Below are 24,694 nucleotides of genomic sequence, written 5' to 3' on the forward strand. Positions count from 1 at the left end.
AGCACCTCAAGGCCCTCGCACCGCAGTTGCTCCAAGGCCATGGCCAGCTCCAGCCCCTCCACTTGCACCCAGGCCTGCTCCTCCTGACACAGCTGCATCTGCAGCTGGACCTGCCGCCGCTGCTCCTCCAGCAGCAGCTGCTCCTGGGCCAGGCACAGCTGGACCTCGCGGAGCCTCAGCGGCTCGGGGCCCCAGCCCGGCGTGAGGCCGCCCACCCTGCAGCCTTCCACGTCCGCAGCGGGGACCGGCACTGGCTCGGACCCCAGAGCGGTGGCCTTCTCCGGCCTCTTGGCTACCTGAGGCTGCTCTGGTCTGGCCACTCTGGGGTGTCCCCGGGCAGCCAGCTTGCTGCCGGTCACGTGCCCCGCAGGGGCCACCCCTGCCTCGTCCCGAGGGCCCCTAGGGGCAGGGGGCGGCGGCTCGGCCTCGGGGCCCTGCTGGCTCGTGGTCTTCCGTGCCCTGCCCGTCCTCCTGGCCCGGGGTTTGCGAGCTCGACTTCGTCTGCCAGACATGGCCCTGACCTGGCGCCTGTGTTACCAGGTGTCTACTCCCCGGGGGCCCGGGCTCATCGGCTGGCCGGCCTCGATCAGGCGGGCTCAGAGGTCATCCCTGGGAGGCCACGGCGGTGGGCCCTCTGCTCCTGCAGCCCCTCGTGTCTGCCCTTCCCCTTGGCTGGTGCCCACAGCGCCGAGGCTCTGGCCTGGGCTCTAGCTGTGGGCCTCACAGCACCACTCTGCACGCAGGCTGGGCCACGCCAGAGAGTTTACAGGGACTTGGCAGCGCGGTGGCTCACCCGGCGTGAAGGCTGACTGACGGGCTGACACAGCACAGGATTGTATGGGCACGGGCCTCTTTGGCCAGACTGGGAGGGAGACTGAGAGAAACTGGAGGAGGTGACGCCCGGCAGCCAGACCGCCGGGTGTGTGTAGCGATGAGTCTGGTCTTGCCCTGGGCGGGCACCGGTGCCCCACCACCCCTGTCCCACCCTGTCCACCCCCGGTCTCAGGAAACTCCAGCTGCAGCCCACAGGGCTAGGAGCCGCCTCCCCAGACTCCCTGGCCATCCAGACAAGACGCTCCCCAGCCACAGACAGTCCTAACCCAACTACCACGGGAGCCCCTGGCTCAGCCCGCGCTCAGCACCTCAACCCCCAGCCAGCGTGCTCGGAGGAGCCTGGGGCGCCCAAGCTTGTCTGTGGCGCTCCCTCGTGTGGACTCCTGCTGGGGGCCAGGCTGCGCCGGGGGAAGAAACTGGACCTTGAAAGGTCCAGGTGGCATTTTGTGGACTGAGATGGGGTGGTAGGAAGAGCCGGCCTGCCCTGAGGTGGGGCAGGGCTCTTGGGGACGCCCTGGTTGGGGGATCCGGCTGCTCAGCCCGCAGGGGCCCAAGGAGACCCCACGTGGCCAGCCTTTGGAGCCCTGGGGACGCAACTGGGGGAGGAGGTGCAGGGGCAGCCTGAGTGCAGGTGGGAGGGAGGCTTGGGACCGACTCCTCCCCAGCATTTCCCCAGCCCGGGGCCGCTGACTCACGCCCACGCCCAGGGCCCCATCCCAGCCAGCTCTGTCACACTGGCTCTACTGGTTTGCCTGGCCCAGCCCTGCCTGCTGCACCCGCTCCCGCTCAGCCCTTTCCCCAGAGGCTTGGCGGGGAGGTCGACAGCCAGCACCGCCGGGGAGCAGGGTGGGCGCCCCGCAAGGGAGTGGCACCAGGGGGGTGGGGGGAGCAGTGTTAGGGGTTGGGTAGGGCGGGCAGAGGGTCCGCCCACCGGAGGCCTCTCCACACCTGGGCTCGCGAGCCTGGGCTTCGGGCCCCAGGTGCGGGGCAGTCCTGCCCGCGGGCGCTCGCCCTGCGGCGCCCCGCGGAGGCCGTGTTTGCTGCGAAGGCCGTGGCCCCGTCGTGGTGGCTTCGCGACGCGGCTGCAGGCGGCCGCTCCTAAACAGCCGGGGCGCGGCCCCTCTTCCGGTGGCCCGTACATGTCCGCAGCTCCACCGCGCTGACCGCCCCCCTGCCCCCGGGAAAGCCAGGAGAGAGGAGCCAGCCGGCGACGGGGCCCGCACCCCGGAGCGCCCCGAGGCCCCGACAGGTGAGAGCCCGCGGGCCCCGGCGCTCTCCGGCCGGCGGGAAGGGGCGCCCGGACCGTGCGTGCGGAGCCCCCCTCCCCGACGCCTCCAGCTCCAGGTGATGGCCCGGTCCGCCCCGCCGGCCGCCAACCTCGGGGCGTGGGCAACCCGGGGACGGCGGTGGCCACCCTCCGCCCCAGGCCCTGTCTTCTCAGCACGCAGCCTCCGCTGTGGCCTCTCGGCAGTGGCCTCCAGAGCCGCATCTTTACCCAAAAATCTTTACCCAGGTCTTGCCTCCTGCGGCCCAGACCCACATCCAGGCGCATCCCAGCCCTCCCCTGGGTGTCCTCGAGCTCCACAGCGCATCCAAAGCGCACACCCGTCACGGCCTTCCTCTCGCGCGTCTGGTCTGCCGCGACTGCTCCCTGCTGAGCCTGTGCCCTAGCCCCCACCCCCAAGGACGGCTCTCTGTGCTCCGGCTTCCTTCACTCCCTCCCACCTTGCTGGCCGCTCACCCCGGCTCCGAACCGGTCTCTCCATTCTGCTCGGTCTGGTGGCCACCAGCAGCCAGTGTCGCGTGCAAGTGTGATCCTTCCCAGGGTGGTGCTGGCCTTACCCCCAGATAAACTCCCAGCACCACCGGTCACCTTTGTACCTCCGACCCCCCCAAGGGCCAGGGTAAGGAGCCTGACCTTGTCCTGAGGACAGAGCCGGACCACAGGAGGTTTGCAGAGCCCTGACTGTCAATTTTATAGAAGTTGTATGTGCCCAACGTATGTATCGGAAGGACGTCCAGTAGCAGGAGATCTGGGTTCGGCAAGAGGCAGGAATGAGGGAGTGGAGGACACGGGCAGGTCAGCCCCGGAAGATGTCCCGTTAGGATGTCCAGAGGCGGCGGCCGCTGCTGTGCTCTCGACTTTGCAGCTCCGCTGAGGATTGTCTCTAATTGTCCATGTCCTGGCGTCTCTTTCTCAAGGCCCAGGCGCCTGGTGAGAAGTCCAGTCTGCCCTTAGGTCATGCTCCCATTGTCAGGCAAAGGAGGGACGGATGTCTGTCGCCCTTCCCCCATTTTGGTTTCTGTAGTGGGAAGTGGGCTCCCACTGAATTTTCTAGAACAGAACCCAGCCTTACAAGGTAGGGGTTCCGAGTCTTCAACAGGCCAGCGTCACGTGGAGAAGCTGCTTTCCCGCTCTGGGTCTGCTCCAAGAAGTCCATCCAGAGAGCATCTTCCCCAGCCTCCCGTCACCACCCGCGTTCTTGATGATCTGTCCAAACTGTCAGCCAGAGTGTATGAGTTGATATAAAGAAGGTTATTTGGTAGGACGGTATCTGGTCTAGATCAGCCTTGATTAGAGGGCCTTGTGCTGTTGGGCCCACGTGTCACTAGCATCCCTGCCACCACGGCCACTCTGTTCGTGGGCCTTTGCCTAAGCACTGGGTGGCCGAGGAGAAAGGCTGGCCAATGTCCATAGGGCAGTTGTGATGTCTACCTGGGTGTCTGATGCCTCCTCTGCAGTGGACCCTCTCTGGGGGCATCACCGTGAGACGCAGAGCCAGCCCCGCACGCTCGTTGCCCGCAAACCTGGCCCCCGCTGCTGGTGCATCCGCGTGCCTTTCCCTGGGCCTGCCTGTCGCTGTTGCTCCAGGCTTGTTCATTTCAGGCTCCCAATGCACCGGCCAAGCCCTTCGCCGTTGCCCTGCGCACCGCACGCCACTCTCCTTCCCATCCACGGGAAGCTGAGAACCAGGCACCCCGGGAGATTTCCCTCCTCCGCTGTCCTTTGGGACCTCCCGAGAGAGGAGCTGTGATGTGGCAGTGGTCAGTTTGACTAGTGCCACTGTGTGGACTGAGCTCTGTGAATCAAGCCCGAGTCCCTCCTCCACCACCTCCCCCAGGAATGCCATTGGCGTGGGCTGGGGTCCTGGGAAGCGGCACCGACCCTCCGCAGAGAGAGGGGTGTGGACATCTTCCTCCCGCTGGATGTGTCCTTTCTGTCGTAAAGGATCGCTCTGTGTGCGCCCGATGCCTCAAGTCCGTGGAGCGAGGACCCCGGCTCAGGGTGGGGAATTCAGGCTGCTTGTCCTCTGGTGCCCCAGTTGGACTTCCAGGCTCCACTGGGGCCGACAGCATCCCGGGAGCTGTTCTCCAGACCTAGAACTGTGTTCTAGCAGGGAAGGCGCAGCCTTGCTCTGGAGCCTGAAGTCTGTGCCGCGGCCCTCCCACCGGGTTGGCCGGAGGTCCCACACAGCATCCTTCTCCCCACAAATACCTGCAGCTTATCAGACCTGCTGGCCACCTGGCCCGGCAGCCTGGCAGCTCACGCCTCTGCCGTGGCCTCTGGGCTTGACCGTTAGCCCGGGTCTCCCAGGACGTGGGTGGGTGCTGTTCCCGGATACGGCACTTGCTCCGGAGCCTTGAGAGGCCTGCCAAGCGCTGGGCCTCTTTCCTGGCGGAAGGAGGTCCAAGGCGTAGCAATTTATTTTTTCCTTTAAGGTGCCCTGGCGTGTCCCAGATCTATGAACCCTAAAAACTTCGTTAGCGTGGTTCTATCTCCCACCCTCTGGAACTTCCTGGATCAGTGACCCGTCGGGATGACCCAGGTTCCCGTGTTAGTTCCCCGTAGCTGCTAAAAGAACAATCAATGCACATTTAATGTCTTATAACAGCGCGAATTTATTTTCTTGCAGGTCTGTGGGTTAGAAGTCCGACCTGGGCTTCGGTGGGCTAAAATCAAGGTCTCGGCAAGCCGGCCACGCTTCCTGCAGGCTCTGGAGGACCATCTGTGTCTTCATCCTCTTCAAGCGCCTAGAGGCGCCCACATTCCTTGGCTGGTGGCTTCTTCCTCCAGCTTCAAAATCAGCAACCTTCTTCCAAAGTCACAGCTCCCTCTGCTTCTCCGCTGTCCCCCTCTTCCACTTGTAAGGTCCCTTGTGATCACGTTGCACCTACTCAGATAATCCCGGGGGGTTTCGCTATCTTAAGGTCAGCCGATTGGCAACCTTAGTTCCATCTCCAATCTTGATTGCCTTTTGCCATGTAACACAGTGTATTCACCAGCTCCCGGGGACAGGACAAGGACGTCGTTAGGGGGCTGCAGTCCCTATGAGCTATATTGTGACAGGAAGCCAGAGAGTAACCGTGGTCCTGAGACAGGACAGGGAAGGCCTGCTGCGTGGACGCTCTGCAGGCACGGACAGGAGGAGAAAGCTATGGCCAGTCAGCCGTTACACGCCACAGTGCCAGAGGCTGTGTGGATCTGCTGCAGTGGAGACGCCACTTCCAGCCTGGCAGCCCTGATTGCTTCTGCTGCCTGCGTAAGTTTCCTGTCATCCACCATCTTCCACGGTTATTTGTTTCTCGCAAAGGCCAGACAGGTGAGTTTAATGGAGATGTGATGGGCCCCACCACACCTGTTTTCCTCAAATCTTTTTTTTTTTTTGTTCGTTTTTTTAAATTTAGGCTTTATTTTTTTAGAGCAAAATTGAGGGGAAGGCACAGAGCTTTCCCATAGATGCCCAGTCCCCACACATGCATAGCCTCCCCCATTATCAGCATCCCTCACCAGAGTGGGACACTGGTGACAAGTGGTGAGCCTACACAGACACCGTAATCACCCGAAGTCCACAGTCTGCATTAGGGATCTCGGTGTCGTGCATTTTATGGATTTGCACAAATGTATGACATGTGTCCATCACTGTGGTATCGTACAGAGTATTTTCACTGCCCTAAAATTCCGCCGTGTTCTGTCTCTTCCTCCTACCCCCTTCAGTCCCTCACAGCCACCAATCTTTTTATTGTCTCCATAGTTTTGCCTTTTCCAGAATGTGAAATTGTTGGAATCATACAGTATTATAGCCTTCTCAAATTGGCTTCTTTCACTTAGTAATCTGCATTTAAGGTTCCTCCATGTCTTTTTGTGTCTTGATAGCTCATTTCTTTTTAGTGCTAAATAACATTCCACTGCCTGGATGGACCACGGTTTATTTCTCTGTTCACCTACTGCAGGACATCTTGGTTGCCTCCAAGTTTTGCCTCCAACTGTGAATAAAGCTGCTGTAAACATCTGCGGACAGGATTTGATGTGAACATAAAATTTCCACTCCTTTCGGTAAATACCAAGGAGCACAACTGCCGAATCTTTAAGAGTATATTCAGTTTTATAAGAAACCTCCTGTCTCCCAAGGTGGCTGCGCCATCCTGCGTCCCCACCAGCAGCGGAGGCAGTTCCTGCTGCTCCACACCCTCGCCCGCGTCTGGCGTCATAAGTGTCTGCAGTAGGTGCGGAGTGGTCCCTCGCTGTTGTTTTAATTTGCATTTCCCTGATGACAGATGACACAGAGCAGCTGTCATATGCTTACGTGCCGTCGGTATATGTTCTCTGGTGAGGCGTCTGTTCAGGTGCTTGGCCCCATTTTAAAATCAGGTTTCTTCCTGTTGGGCTTTAAGAGTTCTTTGTATATTTCAAATAACAGTCCTTTATCATTTGTATCTTTTGCAAATGTTTTCTCCCAGTCTGTCTTTTGCAGAGCAGAAATTTTTAATTTTTTTAAAATATTTATTGGCTGCGTTGGATCTTTGTTGCTGCACGTGGGCTTTCTCTAGTTGCAGCGAGTGGGGGCTACTCTTCGCTGTGGTGCGCGGGTTTCTCATTGCGGTGGCTTCTCTTGTTGCGGAGCACGGGCTCTAGGCGCGTGGGTTCAGTAGTTGCAGCACGCGGGCTTCAGTAGTTGTGGCTCGCGGGCTCTAGAGCGCAGGCTCAGTAGCTGTGGTGCACAGGCTTAGTTGCTCCTTGGCATGTGGGATCTTCCCAGACCAGGGCTTGAACCCTTGTCCCCTGCATTGGCAGGTGGATTCTTAACCATTGCTCCACCAGGGAAGTCCCGAAATTTTTAATTTTAATGAAGTCCCACTTATCAATTGTTTCTTTTTCTTTTTTTTGGATTTATAGCTTTTGCTTGATACTTGGCAAATGCCCTTAGGATTAAGCAACTTTGAATGTTGGGCTTATCTCTTTGGGTTCTGCCTTATTCTAGATGTTGTCCCAGGAATTCCTTACTATTTTTATTTGTTCTTTAATACTTCTAATGGACATTTTTTTAATTTTTATTGGCGTGCAGTTGCTTTACACCGTTGTGTCAGTTCCTACTGTACAGCAAAGTGAATCGGCTCTACAAGTACATACGTCCCCTCTTTTTTGGCCTTCCTTCCCATTTAGGTCACCACAGAGCACCGAGTAGAGTTCGCTGTGCCATACAGCAGGTTTTCATTAGTTGTCTTTTTTTTTTTTTTTTTTTTTTGCGGTACGCGGGCCTCTCACTGTTGTGGCCTCTCCTGTTGTGGAGCACAGGCTCTGGACGCACAGGCCCGGCGGCCATGGCTCACGGGCCCAGCTGCTCCGCGGCATGTGGGATCTTCCCGGACCGGGGCACGAACCCGCGTCCCCTGCATCGGCAGGCGGACTCCCAACCACTGCACCACCAGGGAAGCCCCATTAGTTATTTATTTTATACATAGTATCAATAGTGTATATATGTCAATCCCAACCTCCCAGTGCACAGTGAACGCTGGCAGAGGCCACTGACCCCTCCAGGTAAGGTTGGGAGAATAGCCATCATTGGGAGAGCACTTGTAGAGGCATCGCACGGTTCTTCTCCAGGGGCATCTGGCATCTTCTTCAGTCTAGGAGCTGTGAATCTTTGACCTTGACTTACGTCTGGGAACTAGACAGTAGTGGCTGATGTCAGATTTCTGGCGGCAGAGCCTGCTGTTTCTCTGACTACACAAACTGAGCAATATCCCGTAGACTGCCCTGCATCTCGCCCCGGGTCACGGCTCCTGACCGCCGCCCTGCCTGCTGCCTATCGCGATACCATCTCACCTCCGAGAGTTAAGCGCTGCTGCTTAGCGTCTTCTGTGCTGGTATCCCGTCACCGCATTGATGTTAGGGCGATGAATCTGGCCTCCCCAGTACCAGCCCAGCCTCCAGAGGAGAGCCACCACTGAGCTCACGGGTGTGTTTTTTCATTGTTTTGATGAAGGGGTGCCCTCTGAGCCTTCCCAGGGGTCCTAGTCAGGTGGAGGCTTCAAGGCTAACATTAGCCATTTCCTGTGAGAACAAAGAAACCAACGTTGTTCGGAAGTAGTCCGCCTCTTCCTGGAGCCGACCTGCAGTTCCCCGCTCCATCTGCTGTGAGCCCTGACTCTGACTGCTGGCCTGGGTGCAGCAAAGGGGGACCTAGGGACTTCAGGCGAGGTCCTCGTGGCTCAGAAAGACCGCTCTCCTCTGGCAAAGGGGCGGGAGACGTTTTCTGGTGCGGAACCAGCAGCTCGTGCTGGCGAGTGTGGCCGCTGCCGGGGCAGCACGAGAGCGTCAAGGACACAGAAGAGCGGAGCCCCCTCTGCTGCCTCCTGCCTGCAGGTCCCCTCGCGTGCCCCCTGCTGGCACAGGAGCTGCGTGGTTTGCTGCGGCCCCAGCAGCACAAAGCAGACCATGGAAGGGTGGGCTTGATGCTCAGCGGGAAGGCGCGCTGACCGGCGCTCTCGGCCTGGGCTGTGACCCGCACACACGCCCTTCCCACGCGTGGGAGCTTCCACACGGCAGCGTGTGCTTCTGCCTGACGGTGCAGCGGTCCTGGGTGTGGATGAAGATTGTTTTCACTTTTTGGAAAGACAGTGAGACCATGTCCCGGGGGCCTCTACATCCCTGGGTGATATTAACTGCGCCTTAAATTCATTCACGTCTCACCTGGAACCTGGATTTCCTGAAACTTAAATACAGAATTGTAAAGCTTACCAACACCAACAAACCTGACATAAAATATAGGAGAGTAAAACAGAGTGGAAAAGGAAATTAGTCAATATATACAAATACATGGAACAAACAAGGAAGAAACAGACACAGCCACTGCTGTTCTGGTCTCCGTAACTGACCATGGGCTCCCTCCCTCCACTGCCCATTCCACGTGCCCTTTGCCCTCAGCTAGGACACCTGCTGGTCTGGGTTCTTTACCTGAAGGATTTGAATGGTCATCGGTGCTTATTTGTTTGTTGTTTGTTTTCAGTTGCTTTAGTTTTGCATTGACGTCTCCTATCAGATGTGTGAGTAACAGGCTCCCCAGGGAATACCTTGGGTTCCAGACAGTCCTCCTTACCCGCGTGAGGGGCAGTGAACTGACCTTCCTGCGTAGTCATAACCTATTACCCCAGTCAGCGCAGTGACTCCCTTCTTTGTCCGCTAATTTAGTGGTCAGGCAGAGGTCTCAGTGTTCAATTCAAACCATCCTCATGTCACCTGGTGGAAGTGTTCCTATCCTGGGAACTAAGACTTCTCAACCAGCAGACCTCAGAGTCATGCAGAGAGGAAACAAAAATACCTTCGGTGGGTCATTGGACGTAACAGCGAGAGAAGCCGCTTCCGCTCTGCCTGCTGGCTCCTGGCGAGTCCTTCGGCTGGGGGAGCACCAGTGTCAGTTACCTAGCGCTGCTTCACAGATCACAGATTTAGTGGCTGTTGTGTTACCGCGTGGTCTCTGTGGGTCAGGAATCCAGGTACAGCTCAGTGGGGCCCTCTGTTCAGTGTCTCACAGGCTGCTACCAGGCGTTGGCTGTGGCTGTAGTCTCACCTCGGGGCTCGACTGGGGAAGGGTTTGCTCCCTTGGGGACCTTGGATGAGGGACTCAGTTTCTTGCTGGCTTTCGGTCTTGTTATGTGGGCCTCTCCAGAGGGCGCATGGGCTTAGTCGCTCCGCGGCATGTGGGATCTTCTTGGACCAGGGCTGGAACCCGTGTCCCCTGCATTGGCAGGCGGATTCTTAACCTCTGCGCCACCAGGGAAGCCCCATAAAACATTCACAGTAATAAAACGTTGACCGCATTCCCTGTGCTGTACAATATAGCCTTGTGGCTTATTTATTTTATACACAGTAGTCTGTACCTCTTAATTCCCTACTCCTATCTTGTTCCTCCCCCTTCCCTCTCCCCACTGGTAACCGCTAGTTCTCTATATCTGTTCATCTGTTTCTGTTTTGCTATATTCATTTCTTTTTTTATCTTTTTTTTTTTTTTGCGGTACGCGGGCCTCTCACTGCTGTGGCCTCTCCCGTTGCGGAGCACAGGCTCCGGACGCGCAGGCTCAGCGGCCATGGCTCACGAGCCCAGCCGCTCCGCGGCATGTGGGATCTTCCCAGACCGGGGCACGAACCCGTGTCCCCTGCATCGGCAGGCGGACTCTCAACCACTGCGCCACCAGGGAAGCCCCTATTTGTGGTCTTTTTGATGATAGACATTCTGACAGGTGTGAGGTGATATCTCATTGTGGTTTTAATTTGCATTTCTCGGATGATTAACAATGTTGTGCGTCTTTTCATGTGCCTCTTGGCTATCTGTATATCTTCTTTGGAAAAATGTCTATTCAGGTTCTCTGCCCATTAAAAAATTTTTTTGATGTTGTATGACCTGTTTATTATATTTTGGTTATTAACCCCTTATTGGTCATATCATTAGCAAATACTTTCTCCCATTCTGTAAGCTGTCTTTTCGTTTTGTTGATGATTTCCTTTGCTGTGCAAAAGCTTCTAAGTCTAATTAGGTCCCATTTATTTATTTTTGCTTTTATTTCCTTTGCTTTAGGAGACAGATTCAAAAAAGATATTGCTGTGATTTATGTCAAAGAGTGTTCTGCTTATGTTTTCCTCTAGGAGTTTTATGGTATCCAGTCTTACATTTAGGTCTTTAATCCATTTGAGTTTATTTTTGTAGATGGTGTTAGAGAATGTTCTAATTTCATTGTTTTACATGTAGCTGCCCAGTTTTCCCACACCACTTATTAAAGAAACTGTCTTGTCTCCATTGTATAGTCTTGCCTCCTTTGTCATAGATTAATTAACTGCAGGTGCATGGGTTTATTTCTGGGCTTCCTATCCTGTTCCATTGATCTCCACTTCTGTTTTTGTATCAGTACCATACTGTTTTGATTACTGTAGCTTTGTAATATAGTCTGAAGTCAGGGAGTGTGATTCCTCCAATTTTGTTCTTCTTTCTCAAGATTGCTTTGGCTATTTGGGGTCTTTTGTGCTTCCACACAAATTTTAAAATTATTTGTTCTAGTTTGGTGAAAAATGTCCATGGTATTTTGATAGGCATTACATTGAATCTACAGATTGCTTTGGGTAGTATGGTCATTTTAAGAATATCAGTTCTTCCAGTTCAGGAACACAGTATATCTTTCCATCTGTTTGTGTCATCTTCAATTTTTTTTATCAGTGTCTTATAGTTTTCCTAGTACAGTTCTTTTAATTCCTTAGTAGGTTTATTCCTAGGTATTTTATTATTTTTGATGCAATGGTAAATGGGAGTGTTTCCTTAATTTCTTTTTCCAGTAGTTCATTGTTAGTGTATAGAAATGCAACGGATTTCTGTATATTGAGTTCATATCCTGCAACTTTACCAAATTCAATGATGAGCTCTAGTAGTTTTCTAGTGGCATCTTTAGGATTTTCTATCCTAAAGTCATACATTACCATGTCATCTGCAAATAGTGACAGTTCTTCCTTTCCAATTTAGATTCTGTTTGTTTCTTTTTCTTATCTGATTACTGTGGCTGGGACTTCCAAAACTGTGTTGAATAGAAGTGGTGACAGTGGGCATCCTTGTCTTCATCCTGATCTTAGAGGAAACACTTTCAATTTTTCACCATTGAGTATGATGTGGGCTTATCATATATGGCCTTTATTATGTCGAGGTATCTTCCCTCTATACCCACTTTGTGGAGAGTTTTTGTCATAAATGTATGTTGAATCTAGTCAAAAGCTTTTTCTGCATTATTGAGATGAGCATATGACCTTTATTCTTCAATCTGTTGATGTGGTGCAGCATGCGGATTGCTTTGCAGATATTTAACCAGAACGAACTTTTTGGCCAACCCAATACATGTAATGTAATCAATCACATATGTGTGTTTAAATCTCATCTTAGTGTTTACTTCATAATTTTCAATTTACTTGGTGTCCCTTTTTACTCTCCTTCTTGGCCTTCTTTTAATCTGTAAAAATGTTTTATTATTCCAATTTTTTCTACTCTTAGCAGTTAGGTATAAATTTGTATTTTCTGTGCTGCATAACAAATTACCACAAACTTAGCACCTTAAAACAACCCATATTTACTATCTCACCGTTTCCGTGGGTTGGGCATCTAAGGGTGACCCACCTGATGCCCCTCAGGACCTCACAGGCTGCAGCTGAGGTGTCAGCTGGGTCTGTGGTCTCACTGGAGGCTTGAGTGGGGAAGACTCCACCTCCAGGTTCATTTGGGTTGTTGGCAGTATCTGTCTCCTTGGAGCACTGAGTCCTGGCTTCTCTCTGGCCATTGGCTGGAGGTGCTCTCCAGTCCTGGAGGCCGCCCACAGCTCCCCATAACATGCCCTCTGCAGCCAGCTCTCAACACAGCCATTTGCTTCTTTAAGGCCAGCAGGAGAGTCAGTCTGCTAAGATGGAATCTTCCACAATGTAACGTAACCATGGGAGTGACAGCCTATCACCTTTGCCTGATTAAGGCTACTTCACAGATTCTACCCACACTCAAGGAGAGGGCTCACACAGGCATAAGCCACAGGCATCATCTTAGCGTGTGTCTGCCACAACGTTCTCTTACTAATCTTTAGTAGTTGCCCTAGAGTTTACAATATATCTTCGAATTCTCAAGTCTACTGTAACACTCTACTTTTCTGACAATGCAAGAATCTTAGCCCTTTTAACTACACTTACCCTCTTCCAAAACATATGCTATTATTTTGTGTGTGTTTTAGCTGTTATATATCTGTGATGTTGGTGCTACTGTTTTGCACAACTCTTTTTTTTTTTTTTGCGGTACACGGGCCTCTCACTGTTGTGGCCTCTCCTGTTGTGGAGCACAGGCTCCGGACATGCAGGCTCAGCGGCCATGGCTCAGAGGCCTAGCTGCTCCACAGCATGTGGGATCTTCCCGGACCGGGGCGCGAACCTGTGTCCCCTGCATCGGCAGGCAGACTCTCAACCACTGCGCCACCAGGGAAGCCCTTGCACAGCTCTTATGTGTATTCTTTCCAATGCACCCTCCCTACCTGCACCTCCATGTCCCATTTGGCTTTGTCTCTTCTGCCTTTTTTCTTTCTCTTTTGTCTTTCTCTTCATTGTTGGTCTGCTGCTACTGAACCCTCCTAAAGTTCTGTTTGTCCAAAGGTGTGTTTATTTTGCATTAAAAACTGTTTTTTTACCCCTTTGAAGGGGTAAAGAAGATTGTTCTCATTTCATTAGGTTTTGGCAATTATACTACGGTGTGCTCTGGTGTTTGTGTGCACTTGCTTGTTTTTGTACTCATCCTGCTTGGGATTCTTCATGCGTATCAAAGCTCTGACTTGATCTCTTGTTTGTTTTGAAAAATTCTCTTTGAACGCTGCTACCATCCTCTCCTTCCCTCATGCCTGCAACTCCCATGACATCAGCGTCAGACCTTTCCTTTTGTCTCTCTGTCTTTAATCCAAATATTTTCATTTGTACTGTATTCCAGGTTACTAATTCTATTTCCAGCTATGTCTATTATGCTGTTAAACTTAGCCATTGAGCTCTCAATTTATGTTTTGTATTTTTACATTCTAGAATTTCCATTTGGTTCTTTATTATTGTTTCCCATTCTCTGCCCAAACTTTTCAGTCTTATCTTTTAATTCCTTGAATATATCACTCATAATTATTTTAAAGTCTATGTCCAAGAACTCCATCATTGGCTGCATCTGGGTCTATTTTTATTGTTCATCATTTTTCTTGTTTTTCACTCATATCTTGGTTCCTCATTAGCCTGATATGTTTTGGTTGCTGTACATTGCCTATTAAAAATGTGCTGGACAATGACATCTTCCTCCAGAGGAGACTTATTTAGTTTCTGGTAGGCACCAAGGCTAGAGGCAACTCAGATTACCTTAATCTAGTCCGGGGGTTGAGTGATTTGAAGCTGAGGATTCCGTTCCCACGCGCGTTGCTTTATTTCCCAAAGGATGGAGTTCTTCAGGATTCTTACTCAATAGAATTGCCAGATAAAATACAGGACACTCATTTAAATTTGAATTTCAGATAAACAATAAATCCTTTCTTACTGTATGTCCTCAGGATTATGTTCTGTATTTTTATTAGCTAAACCTGGCAACCCTAAGCCCTTACCCGGTGCTCTGGAATACAGATTTTGTCCCCTTGTTGCTGAGACCTGCAGAAGCCCTGCTCACATTGTGCCCCTGCCCTCCCCCTGGTGCTGTGATTCTGGTGCTCGTGGCTGCTGCCAGGGGAAGCCTGTCTGCTGGTCTGGGGCCACTCCTGCGCTCTCCTGCCCTGAGCTCACCTCCTTCGTCTTTGCAGTGCCTTCAGACACGTTTCACAGCATGTTCATTCTGTCCGTCTCTTCTGTTGCTGTCATTGGGAAGACTGGTCCTAACCTCCTTCACTGACATGGCAGAAGCAGAACCACGTGCAGGAGCTTCTGGAGCTACTCTTTTCCCTTTGGAATTCTGTGAATACTGATTCATTGACTTCTACATTTGATGCTGCTATAAAAAGTCCTAGGAGAGGGACTTCCCTGGTGGTGCAGTGGTTAAGAATCCACCTGCCAATGCAGGGGACACAGGTTCCAGCCCTGGTCCAGGAAGATCCCACGTGCCACGGAGCAACTAAGCCTGTGCACCACAACTACTGAGCCTGCGCTCTAGAGCCCGTGAGCCACAACTACTGAGCCTGCGCTCTAGAGCCCGTGAGCCACAACTACTGAGCCTGTGTGCCACAACTACTGAAGCCCGCATGCCTAGAGTCCGTGCTCCACAATAAGAGAAGCCACCACAATGAGAAGCCCGCGCGCCACAACGAAGAGTAGCCCCCACTCACCACAGCTAGAGAAAGCCCGCGCGCAGGGAGGAAGACCCCACACAGCAAATAAATAAATAAATTTATTTATTTTAAAAAAATAATAAGTCCTAGGAGAGCGTAGTTTGATTTCTTTTCTGCTTGGGTCCTCGAGTAACTTTATATATATATATATATATATATATATATATAATATTTATTTATTTATTTGGCTGTGCCGGGTCTTAGCTGCAGCACGCGGGATCTTCATTGCTGCAAGTGAGATCTTCGTTTCCGCATGTGGGATCTTTTTTAGTTGTGGCAAGCGGCTTCTTAGTTGTGGCATGCCGGATATAGTCCCACGACCAGGGATCGAACCCGGGCCCCCTGCATTGGGAGCACGGAGTCTTAACTACTGGACCACCAGGGAAATCCCAATGACTTTTTTTTTTTTTTTAAGAGTCAGCAACCTTAAAAACAACCTGCCAGTTTTTTTGTTTCCTGGTATATTCTTTGTCCCTTTTGTCTTAAGATTCATTTCAGGAAATTTTTTTTGTATTTTATCTCTAAATACTTTCCCCATCACTAGTATCCGCATTCTAGAGACACTAATTATTGTCACGTTTTATTGTCATCTTCTGTGTCTCCTCCTTCCGGTTTCCGCCCCCTTGCTAGCATTCACCGTGACCCTCCCAAACCCTTCTCTCCTGCACCGAGCTCCACTCTGCACCACATCGGCTCTGTTTTCATCTGGTCCTGTGTTAGCTGTTGGTCTGCAGAGCTGACTATTGTTTTCCATTTGTCTTCTTTTCTGTGATGACTCTTTTACCTCCTCATTCTGTTTTTCCCATCTTGTCTTTGATCCCTTGTTTTATTGGATTTCTGTTTTTATTAAGTTCCTCCCTAGCTTGCGGTGCTTTTGGAGAGCTGGCTTTTCTGCTTGTTTTCTTCCAGCGTCTTCTGAAAGCCGTCTCATCCCTTCCCTGTGGCATGTCCGCACCTTCTCACCTGCAGTTCTTTCACAGTGAGCATGGCCCCTGGGTCTGGCTCTCCTCTGCTTGGAGTCTCAATTATGGAAACATAGGTTGAGCAGTTACTTTCAGGACTCACAGTGTTCTATTATTGGACTGTTGGAAAGCCCTGTGGGGTGTAGCTACCATCACCCCATTTTAGGAAAGGGACACTGAGGCCCAGAGAGGCTAACTGGTCGCCTCATCACATGGGCAGAGAGTGGCAGGTGGGTGTGGACGTCTCTCCTAGGGCAGGCGTTCAGACCCTCCCTGTAGCCAAGGGCGCTGCTGGGGCGAGGCAGAGTGTGCCGCCAGCGGATCACAGCTCTCAGGGGCCTTGGGCTCCCTATTCTGAGTTCCAGTGGGCTTATGGGTTGAGACACCCCCACTTCAGCCCAGCCGGTGGATTACTCTGGTTTAGTTGTGTTTGTGGATTTTAGAACATTTTTGATCCTTTCGTCAGGTCAGGAGGGAGTGCGCTTGCTCCGCTCGCCTTGTTAACCTGGAGCTCGGGCACACCTGGTGTTGGTCCTGCAGCCGCGTGGACCGCAGCGTGGAGCGGAGCACTGTGATCCGTAGCCCTCTCCCCACTAGCAGGGCCAACCGCGGCGGACCAAGCAGCCACCACCATCCAGTGAGCCTTCCGGAAGCTCCTGGCGAGCAAGGAGCAGGCCTGCCGTGAGCAGGACCACCAGGACTACCTGGAGCTGATGGAGAAGCTGCAGAGGCAGGTGAGGTCTACGGGGTTGGGTGTCGGAGCGGGGCATGACTGCAGGGCTGGAGGCGGGGACGCGGGGCTGGGGGCGAGGAAGGAGGGCTCGGGGCGGAAACTGCAGGGCTCGGGGGCGGGAACTGCAGGGCTTTGGGCGGGGACGCAGAGCTGGGGGCGGGAACGCAGGGCTAGGGCGGGGGGACGCAGCGCTGTGGGGGACGCAGGGCTGGGGGCGGGGACGCAGGGCTGGGGGCGGGGACGCAGGGCTAGGGCGGGGGGACGCAGCGCTGTGCGGGACGCAGGGCTGGGGGCGGGGAAGGAGGGCTCGGGGGCGGAAACTGCAGGTTTGGGGGCGGGGACGCGGGGCTGGGGGCGGGGACGCAGGGTTAGGGCGGGGAGACGCAGCGCTGTGGGGGACGCAGGGCTGGGGGCGGGGAAGGAGGGCTTGGGGGCGGAAACTGCAGGTTTGGGGGCGGGGACGCAGGGCTGGGGGCGGGGACGCAGGGTTAGGGCGTGGGGACGCAGGGCTGTGGGGGACGCAGGGCTAGGGCGGGGAGACGCAGCGCTGTTGGGGACGCAGGGCTGGGGGCGGGGACGCAGGGCTGGGGGCGGGGACGCAGGGCTTGGGGGCGGAAACTGCAGGTTTGGGGGCGGGGATGCAGGGCTGGGGGCGGGGACGCAGGGTTAGGGCGGGGGGACGCAGGGCTGGCGGCGGGGAAGGAGGGCTCGGGGGCGGAAACTGCTGGGCTCCGGGGCCCGGATCCAGGGTTGGGGGCCCAGGGCTGGGGCGGTGACCGCACTGGGCTGCCCGCAGGCCTTCGTGGCCCTGTTGCGGCGGGAGCCAGAAGCGGTCCGGCGGCAGTGGGAAGAAGCGGCGGCGGCAGGAGGAGCGGCAGCGCGGGGCGCGCCTGCTGGAGACGCGCCTGCTGGAGGCGGGCCTGCTGGAGGCGGCCTTCGACGGGAACCTGGGCGAAATCCAGACGGTCCTGGGGGAGGTGGGCGGCGGGGCGGCGGGGCGGCGGGCCCTGAGCTCGCGGCGTCGCTGACCGCCGCCCGGCGCAGGTGGACGCGCTGCTGAACCGCGAGGGCGTGAGCTGCGACGCGGCGCGGCGGCTGCAGCGGCGCCTGGCCCTCGTGGACTTAGAGGACAGCGACGGCGGGCGGGCAGTCCCTGGCCATCCAGCTGCTAGCCGAGCAGGGCGCCAGTCGCAACATCAAGGTGGGCGCCGGGCGAGGACTGGGGGCCGCGCCTCGTCCGGGCGGGCCGTGCTCAGTGAGCGCGTACAGCAGGGCGCCTTCGGCCGGACGCCGCTGTACCGAGCGGCCTTCGGGGGCCACCTGGAAGCCGTGGAGGTGCTTGTGAAGCTCGTAGCTGACCCCCGGGTGTGTGCGGACGACGGACGCACCCCCGAGCAGGTGCGCGGGCGTGGCAGAAGGCCCCGGTGCGCTTGCTCCCCCACCCGCAAAGCTGTCAGGAGCCTGGGGGCCCCGCCCCGGCTGGTCCTGAACCTTCCAGGACCCAGAGCCTTTGCAGGCCCTTCCCCTCCCAAAGTACTCGCTATGAGCCTTACCGGGCACGCGCGATCAAGACCACAGCTCCCGGTTTCTTGGGGCCTCCTGTGGCCGGGGTTCTACTCACGTCCCTGGGCCCTCAGCCCACCTTGGAAGCAGTGTTACCATGGGAGGTGGAGAAACAGACTGGCTCCTCGGGAGCCAGCGCGGGAGCTCTGGGGCACTGAGGGCAGCGCTAGGACCACCCACCTGGCCCCTCACTCAGAATTTCCACGTCTCTGAGAAAATTGAGCCCTAGGGCTTGGAGCCATGACCCTGCCCAAGGCAGCTCAGCCTGGCACCTCCTTCGTGGCGCCCGGGAACGATGTCAAGGGGCCTTTTCACAGGCCCTGGGCCAGGCTGGGGACACGGGCGCCTGGACTTCTCCCCGGCCCAGGAGGCCAGGTCAGATGAGGCTGACCCAGGGCCTGTGGGAGCAGCCGTGAAGCCAGATCACCTAATGCCACGGCCTTAATTTCTTCAAATGAGTCTGACTGGAATCTCAGGCCCTCGCCCATCTCAGCCATGTGTCCTTCCACCCCAGTCTGTAGAGCTGAGGTGTTGGCTGGAAAATGTGGGACTGGCCCGGGTCTGCTGCTGAGCCCCTGCTTCCACCCGTGGGGTGCCAGGGCCTTTGCCACCTGGGGACCCCGTGTCCTGGGCGCCACCTTCACCCCCAGCTGCCTCCTCAGGGTGCTGCTCCGGGCTCCCCCTTGTCCTGGAAGGCATCCCCTCTGCTCTTCTTGGCTTCTCCTTTTTAATAAGCAACAAGCCAAGCTTGAAAAGACCAGCAGAGCCTCTGGCTTCAAACTCCTCCTGCTTCCTCCTCAAAGGAGCAAAATGTGAGGCTAGGAGGACCGAAGGGCCTGGCCATGGCCTCAGAGGGGCTGGAGCGAGGAGGGGCACAGGGAGGCCCACCTCTCCGCGGGCCGTGTTGGGGCAGGCCCGGGCGGTGGGCACAGGGCATGAAGGCTGGAGAAGCATGCAGGCGGCCTTCTGAGGGGTGCTGAGGAGGATGTCCAGCCCGCCGGTGCCTGAGGGTGGGGCAGGGGGCACTAAGACGAGCAGTACCCTGTGGAGCAGGGGAGGCCACTGGCTGCAGGAGGGACAGTCTGGTGCTGGAGCAATTGGACGTCCACAAGCAAAGGAATGAACCTTCACCTAAACCTCAAACCCTATATAAAATGAACTCAAAATGGATTAGTATTTAAATGTAAACTGTAAAACCTTTAGAATAACACAGGAGAAAATCTTTGGGACCTGTGGCTTGGTAAAGTGTTCTTAGACAAAAAGCACAATCAATCGATAAAAGAAAGAAAAAAAAAACCCAACAAATTGAACTTCCTAAAAATGTAAAACTTTTGCTCTGCTGAAGCCCCTGTTAACAGGATGAAAAGACAAGCCACAGAGAGGGAGAAAATCCTTGCAGACCACGTATCTGACAGAGGACCCATATTTATAACATACAAACAACTCTCAAAACTCAATGGTGGGCTTCCCTGGTGGCGCAGTGGTTGAGAGTCCGCCTGCCGATGCAGGGGACACGGGTTCGTGCCCCGGTCCGGGAAGATCCCACATGCAACGAAGCAGCTGGGCCCGTGAGCCGTGGCCGCTGAGCCTGCGCGTCCGGAGCCTGTGCTCCGCAACAGGAGAGGCCACAGCAGTGAGAGGCCCGTGTACCGCAAAAAAAACAACAACACCTCAATGGTAAGTGGTATGATCTAGTTATAAAGTGAGCAAAGGGCATGGAGAGAAATTTCACTGAAGAGGATATAATGATGCCAATAAACACAAGCTGTCCAACTTCGTCGCACCTGGAAGAAATGCTGAAACGGGAACCAGCGGGGGCACAGGGCGCAGAGAAGCCGGATCTCACCCAGTGCTCGTGGGAACGCAAAGGGGCTGAAACGGGAACCAGCGGGGGCACAGGGCGCAGAGAAGCCGGATCTCACCCAGTGCTCGTGGGAACGCAAAGGGGCTGAAACGGGAACCAGCGGGGGCACAGGGTGCAGAGAAGCCGGATCTCACCCAGTGCTCGTGGGAACGTAAAGCGGGGCAGCTGCCCTGGAACACAGTGGGTGTGTCTTAAGAAACTGAACATACATTTCCCGTGGGACTCAGCACACGCTGCTGGGCATTCTATTCCAGTAAAATGAGGACTGTGTCCACACAGAAGTGTGCACATGCATGTTCACAGCAGCTTTACTTGTAACAGCCCCAAACTGGACGCAACCTAGATGTTCTTCAGTAGGTGAAAGGTTAAGCCAACTCAGGCCAGTCCACACCTCAGAACACTCCTCAGCTGTGAGAAGGAAGGAACTAGTGATAGAGCAACACCTGCACGGGTCTCAAGGGCCTTTTGCCAAGTGAAAAAAGAGCGCATCTCACAGGGTTACATACTGTCATTCCATTCACATAACATTTTCAAAATGACGAAATTATGGAGACGGAGGCCAGATCAGTGCTTTGCGGGGTGGGAATAGGGGCAGGGAAGGAAAGGGGACAGAGGTGATGTGACTAGAAGTGGTGACACAGAGGAGCGTTGTGGTGATGGGACAGGTCGCATCCTGACTGGTGGTGGGTACACAAACCTACACGTATGATAAAACTGCATGTAACTGTAGGCGTACAAAGGGATACATGTGAAACTGTTGAAACAAAGTAGGTGGGGGTCTGTGGATTGTACTGTGTCCATATCCTGCTTTGTATATTGCACTATAGTTGTATAAGATACCGTCACTGGGGAAAACTTGTTAAGGGTACATGCAAATTCCTGTAAGTCTGTAATTGTTTGCAAATAAAAGTTTAATAAAGTTACCAGTCATGCAAGGAAACAGGAAAATATAACCCATAGTGAAGAACAAAATCAATCAACGCTGACTCAGAAATGACGCAGCATAAGTGGACAAGGGCATTAAACTTACAGCTGTATCTCACACAGCACACCTCCACATCCATCTGTCTCTATTTTTATGTACATACTCCTAAACTTCTGAAAACTGCAATGTTGGAGGTGAAAAACACACTGGATGTGATTAATGGCTGATTAGACATTGAAAGAAAAATTAGTTATTTAGAAGACATAGAAATTACCCAAAATGAAACACAGAAAGAAGGTGGAAAAAAAAATGAACAGAGATTTCTGCTTCTAGGATGGAGTAAATGCAACCTGATTTATCCTTCCACCTGAAATACGACAAGGAAACCCAGACAGAAAATATGAAACAATGGTTTTCAAGACACTGGGCATCAGGGAATAATCGGTGATCCCCAGGAGGCTGGAAATAAACTACGTGAGCTCTTTGATTGCCCAGCTAACCACCTTGAGAGCACTTCCAGGCTGTGGTGCAGGAGCGGGGTATCCAGGCAAAGCCTGGTCAATTCCCTGAGTTAAGGAGACAGGGTTCAGAGTCCAGGGATTCCAAGGCAGTCAGACTGCAAGGGCCAGAGAGAAGAGAGCTGCAAAGGGAAACAGCGTTTCAGAAATAACGCCATTTGCAGCAATACGGATGCAACTAGAGATTGTCACACTGAGTGAAGTAAGTCAGACAGAGAAAGACAAATATATGATATCGCTTATATGTGGAATCTAAAACAATAGTACAAATGAACTTATTTACAAAACAGAAATAGAGTCACAGATGTATACAACAAACTTATGGTTACCAGCGGGGAAATGGGGGGAGGGATAAAGTGGGAGATTGGGATGGACATATACACACTACTATATATAAAATAGATAACTAATAAGGACCCGCCGTATAGCACAGGGAACTCTACTCAACACTCTGTAATGGACTATATGGAAAAAGAATCTAGAAAAGAGTGGTTATATGTATAACTGATGTACTTTGCTATACACCTGAAACTAACACAACATTGTAAATCAACTATACTCCAATAAAATAAATTTAAAAAAAAGATAAAGAGCATTCCAGAGGTGTGTAGGGACCCCTTTGGGGATTCAGGTGAGTACTCAATGGCTCATGTGTGTGACGGAATGTCTCAAGGTTGGGGACAGAGCCATCTGTCAGGAGGGAAGGAAGCAGTGCCTAGCCTTCTCCCACCAGCCCAAGCAGGAGACCTCACAATCCATGTGGCACTGGGTAGGGCACTTAGAAGGATCTTGCCTCAGAGGAATAATTAGTCCTAGAGTAAATGCCGCTCTGGTACAGCCTCACCAATCTTAAAGCAAGACCCAAAGGATAAAACTTTCCAAGTAATATAACTGTATCCCAAAACAAATTTCAAGAATACATATAGAGATACAAAATATACAGCTCCTAACAAGGCAAAATGTACACTGTCTGGCATCCAATTAAATATTACCAGACATACAAAGATGCATAGAGATATGACCATAATGAGAAGCTCAACTAATCAAGACAAACCCAGAACAGATGGGGATATTAGAATTAGCATAAAAGACATTTAAACAGCTGTTATAACTATATTCCAGATGCTTGAAAAATTGAAGAGAGACACGGAAGGTATAACAAACAAATTCTAGAGGTAAAAATGACAGTGTCTGAGATGAAAAACAAACAAAAATCTATGGATGGGATTAATGTCAGATTAGACACAACAGAGGTAAAGATTAGTGAATTTGAAGGCTTAACAATAGAAACTACTCCAAATAAAACCACACAGAGAAAAAGGAATTCCTCCAAACGAAAAGAGGATCAACGAGCTGTGGGACAGTTTCAAGAGGCCTCATATATATGTAATTGGAGTCTCCAAAGGAGAGAAGAAAGAAAGGACGGAATTCCCTGGTGGTGCTGTGGTTAAGAATCTGCCTGCCAATGCAGGGGATATGGGTTCGAGCTCTGGTCCGGGAAGATCCCACATGCCACGGAACAACCAAGCCTGTGCGCCACAACTACTGAGCCTGTGCCCTAGAGCCCGTGAACCACAACTACTGAGCCCGTGCACCGCAACTCCTGAAGCCTGTGCACATAGAGCCCGTGCTCCGCAGCAAAAGCCACCGCAATGAGAAGCCCGCGCACCACAACGAAGACCCAATGCAGCTGAAAATAAATTTATTTTTAAAAAAAAGGAAACAAAAAAATATATATATTTGAAGAAATAATAACCTTAAGGTTTCCAAATTTGATGAAAAGTATAAACCACATTCCTAAAACTCAACAAACACCAAATTTCAACAAGCAGCAGGAAGGAAAATCAGGCTAAAGCACAATTTGATAAAATTTCTCCGAGCCAGTGATAAAGAGAAAATCATAAGAGCAGCCAGAGGAAAAAAAGACATGTTACAGACAGAAGAACAAAGATAAGGACTATGGCAGATTTCCTGCTGGAAACAATGCAAGTGAGGAGACCGTGGAGAGCATCTTTAATGGTACTGAAGGGGGAAAAAAATCTTGTCAACCTTGAGTTCTATACCCAGTGCATATATCGTTCATAACTGAAGGCAAAATAAAGACATACCTTTCCAGACATACAAAAGCTGAAAGAATCAATCACCAGCAGACTCACACTATGAGAAATGTTAATGGAAGCCCTACCAATAGAAGGGAAGGGATGCCAGCTGTGATTATGGATCCACTCAAAGACGTGAGGACCACTAGAAAGGGTAACTACCTAGGTAAATGTACGAGATAGGGCCTTAGTACTTAAATTTATTGAAAAGGTAATTGAAGAAACAAAAATAATGGCAATATGTCATGGGATTTTATAACACATGTAGATACACATACTAAAAACTGTACAAATTATAGTTGTTTGGCTCCAATGTGTGACAAAAATAAAGGTTGGCAGGGGGAAATGGAAATATACTGTGGAAGGTTCTTATACTATATGTGAAGTGGTACAGTATCATCTGAAAGTAGATTGTAATAAGTTGTAGGTGTATATATGCTGTAAACCCTGAAGTAAGCACTAAATATCAAGTTATAGTTAGTAAGATAATAAAGGAGATACAATGGAATTCTAAAAAATATCAGAAAGGAGGCAAAAAGGAGGCAAAAAGAAAGGAGGCAAAAAAAGAAGAAAAGGAAAATAAAGAACAGGGACTTCCCTGGTGGTCCAGTGGTTAAGATTCCACGCTCTCAGTGCAGGGGGCCCCAGTTTGATCCGTGGTCAGGGAACTAGATCCTGCATGCCACAGCTAAGAGATCCCACATACCACAACTAAAGATCCTGCATGCTACAACTAAAGATCCCACGTGCTGCAACTAAAGATCCTGCATGCCACAACAGAGATCCCGGACGTGGCAACGAAGATCCCACGTGCTGCAACTAAGACCCGGCACCGCCCAATAAATAAATAAATAAATAAATAAATAAAAGAACAGATGGAACCAGTAGAAAACAATAGCAAAGGGTAATTTTTAACTATATCAATAATCTCATTAAATGTAGATGGTCTAAACACCACAATTAAAAGGCAGAAATTGTCATTCAGATTTAAAAAATCCAACTATAGGGACTTCCTCGGTGGTCCAGTGGTAAAGAATCCACCTTCCAATGCAGGGGACGCAGGTTCCAT

At 52.4% G+C, this 24,694-nt stretch overlaps 1 protein-coding gene across 1 annotated transcript in view; it reads left to right on the forward strand.

Annotated features, from left to right (window-relative positions):
• The first annotated feature begins 510 nt into the window (after positions 1-510).
• IQANK1 (IQ motif and ankyrin repeat containing 1) overlaps positions 511-24,694 on the forward strand; it is a 28,287-nt gene continuing 4,103 nt past the window's right edge. The window contains 9 exon segments of the mRNA XM_060287082.1: positions 511-590; positions 1,007-1,190; positions 1,984-2,083; positions 16,524-16,657; positions 17,453-17,514; positions 17,516-17,633; positions 17,701-17,786; positions 17,788-17,857; positions 17,929-18,054. Of these exon segments, the coding sequence (XP_060143065.1) occupies positions 511-590; positions 1,007-1,190; positions 1,984-2,083; positions 16,524-16,657; positions 17,453-17,514; positions 17,516-17,633; positions 17,701-17,786; positions 17,788-17,857; positions 17,929-18,054 (960 nt within the window).

Source organism: Globicephala melas, chromosome 17, assembly GCF_963455315.2.
Source record: "Globicephala melas chromosome 17, mGloMel1.2, whole genome shotgun sequence".
NCBI classification, from domain to species: Eukaryota; Metazoa; Chordata; class Mammalia; order Artiodactyla; family Delphinidae; genus Globicephala; species Globicephala melas.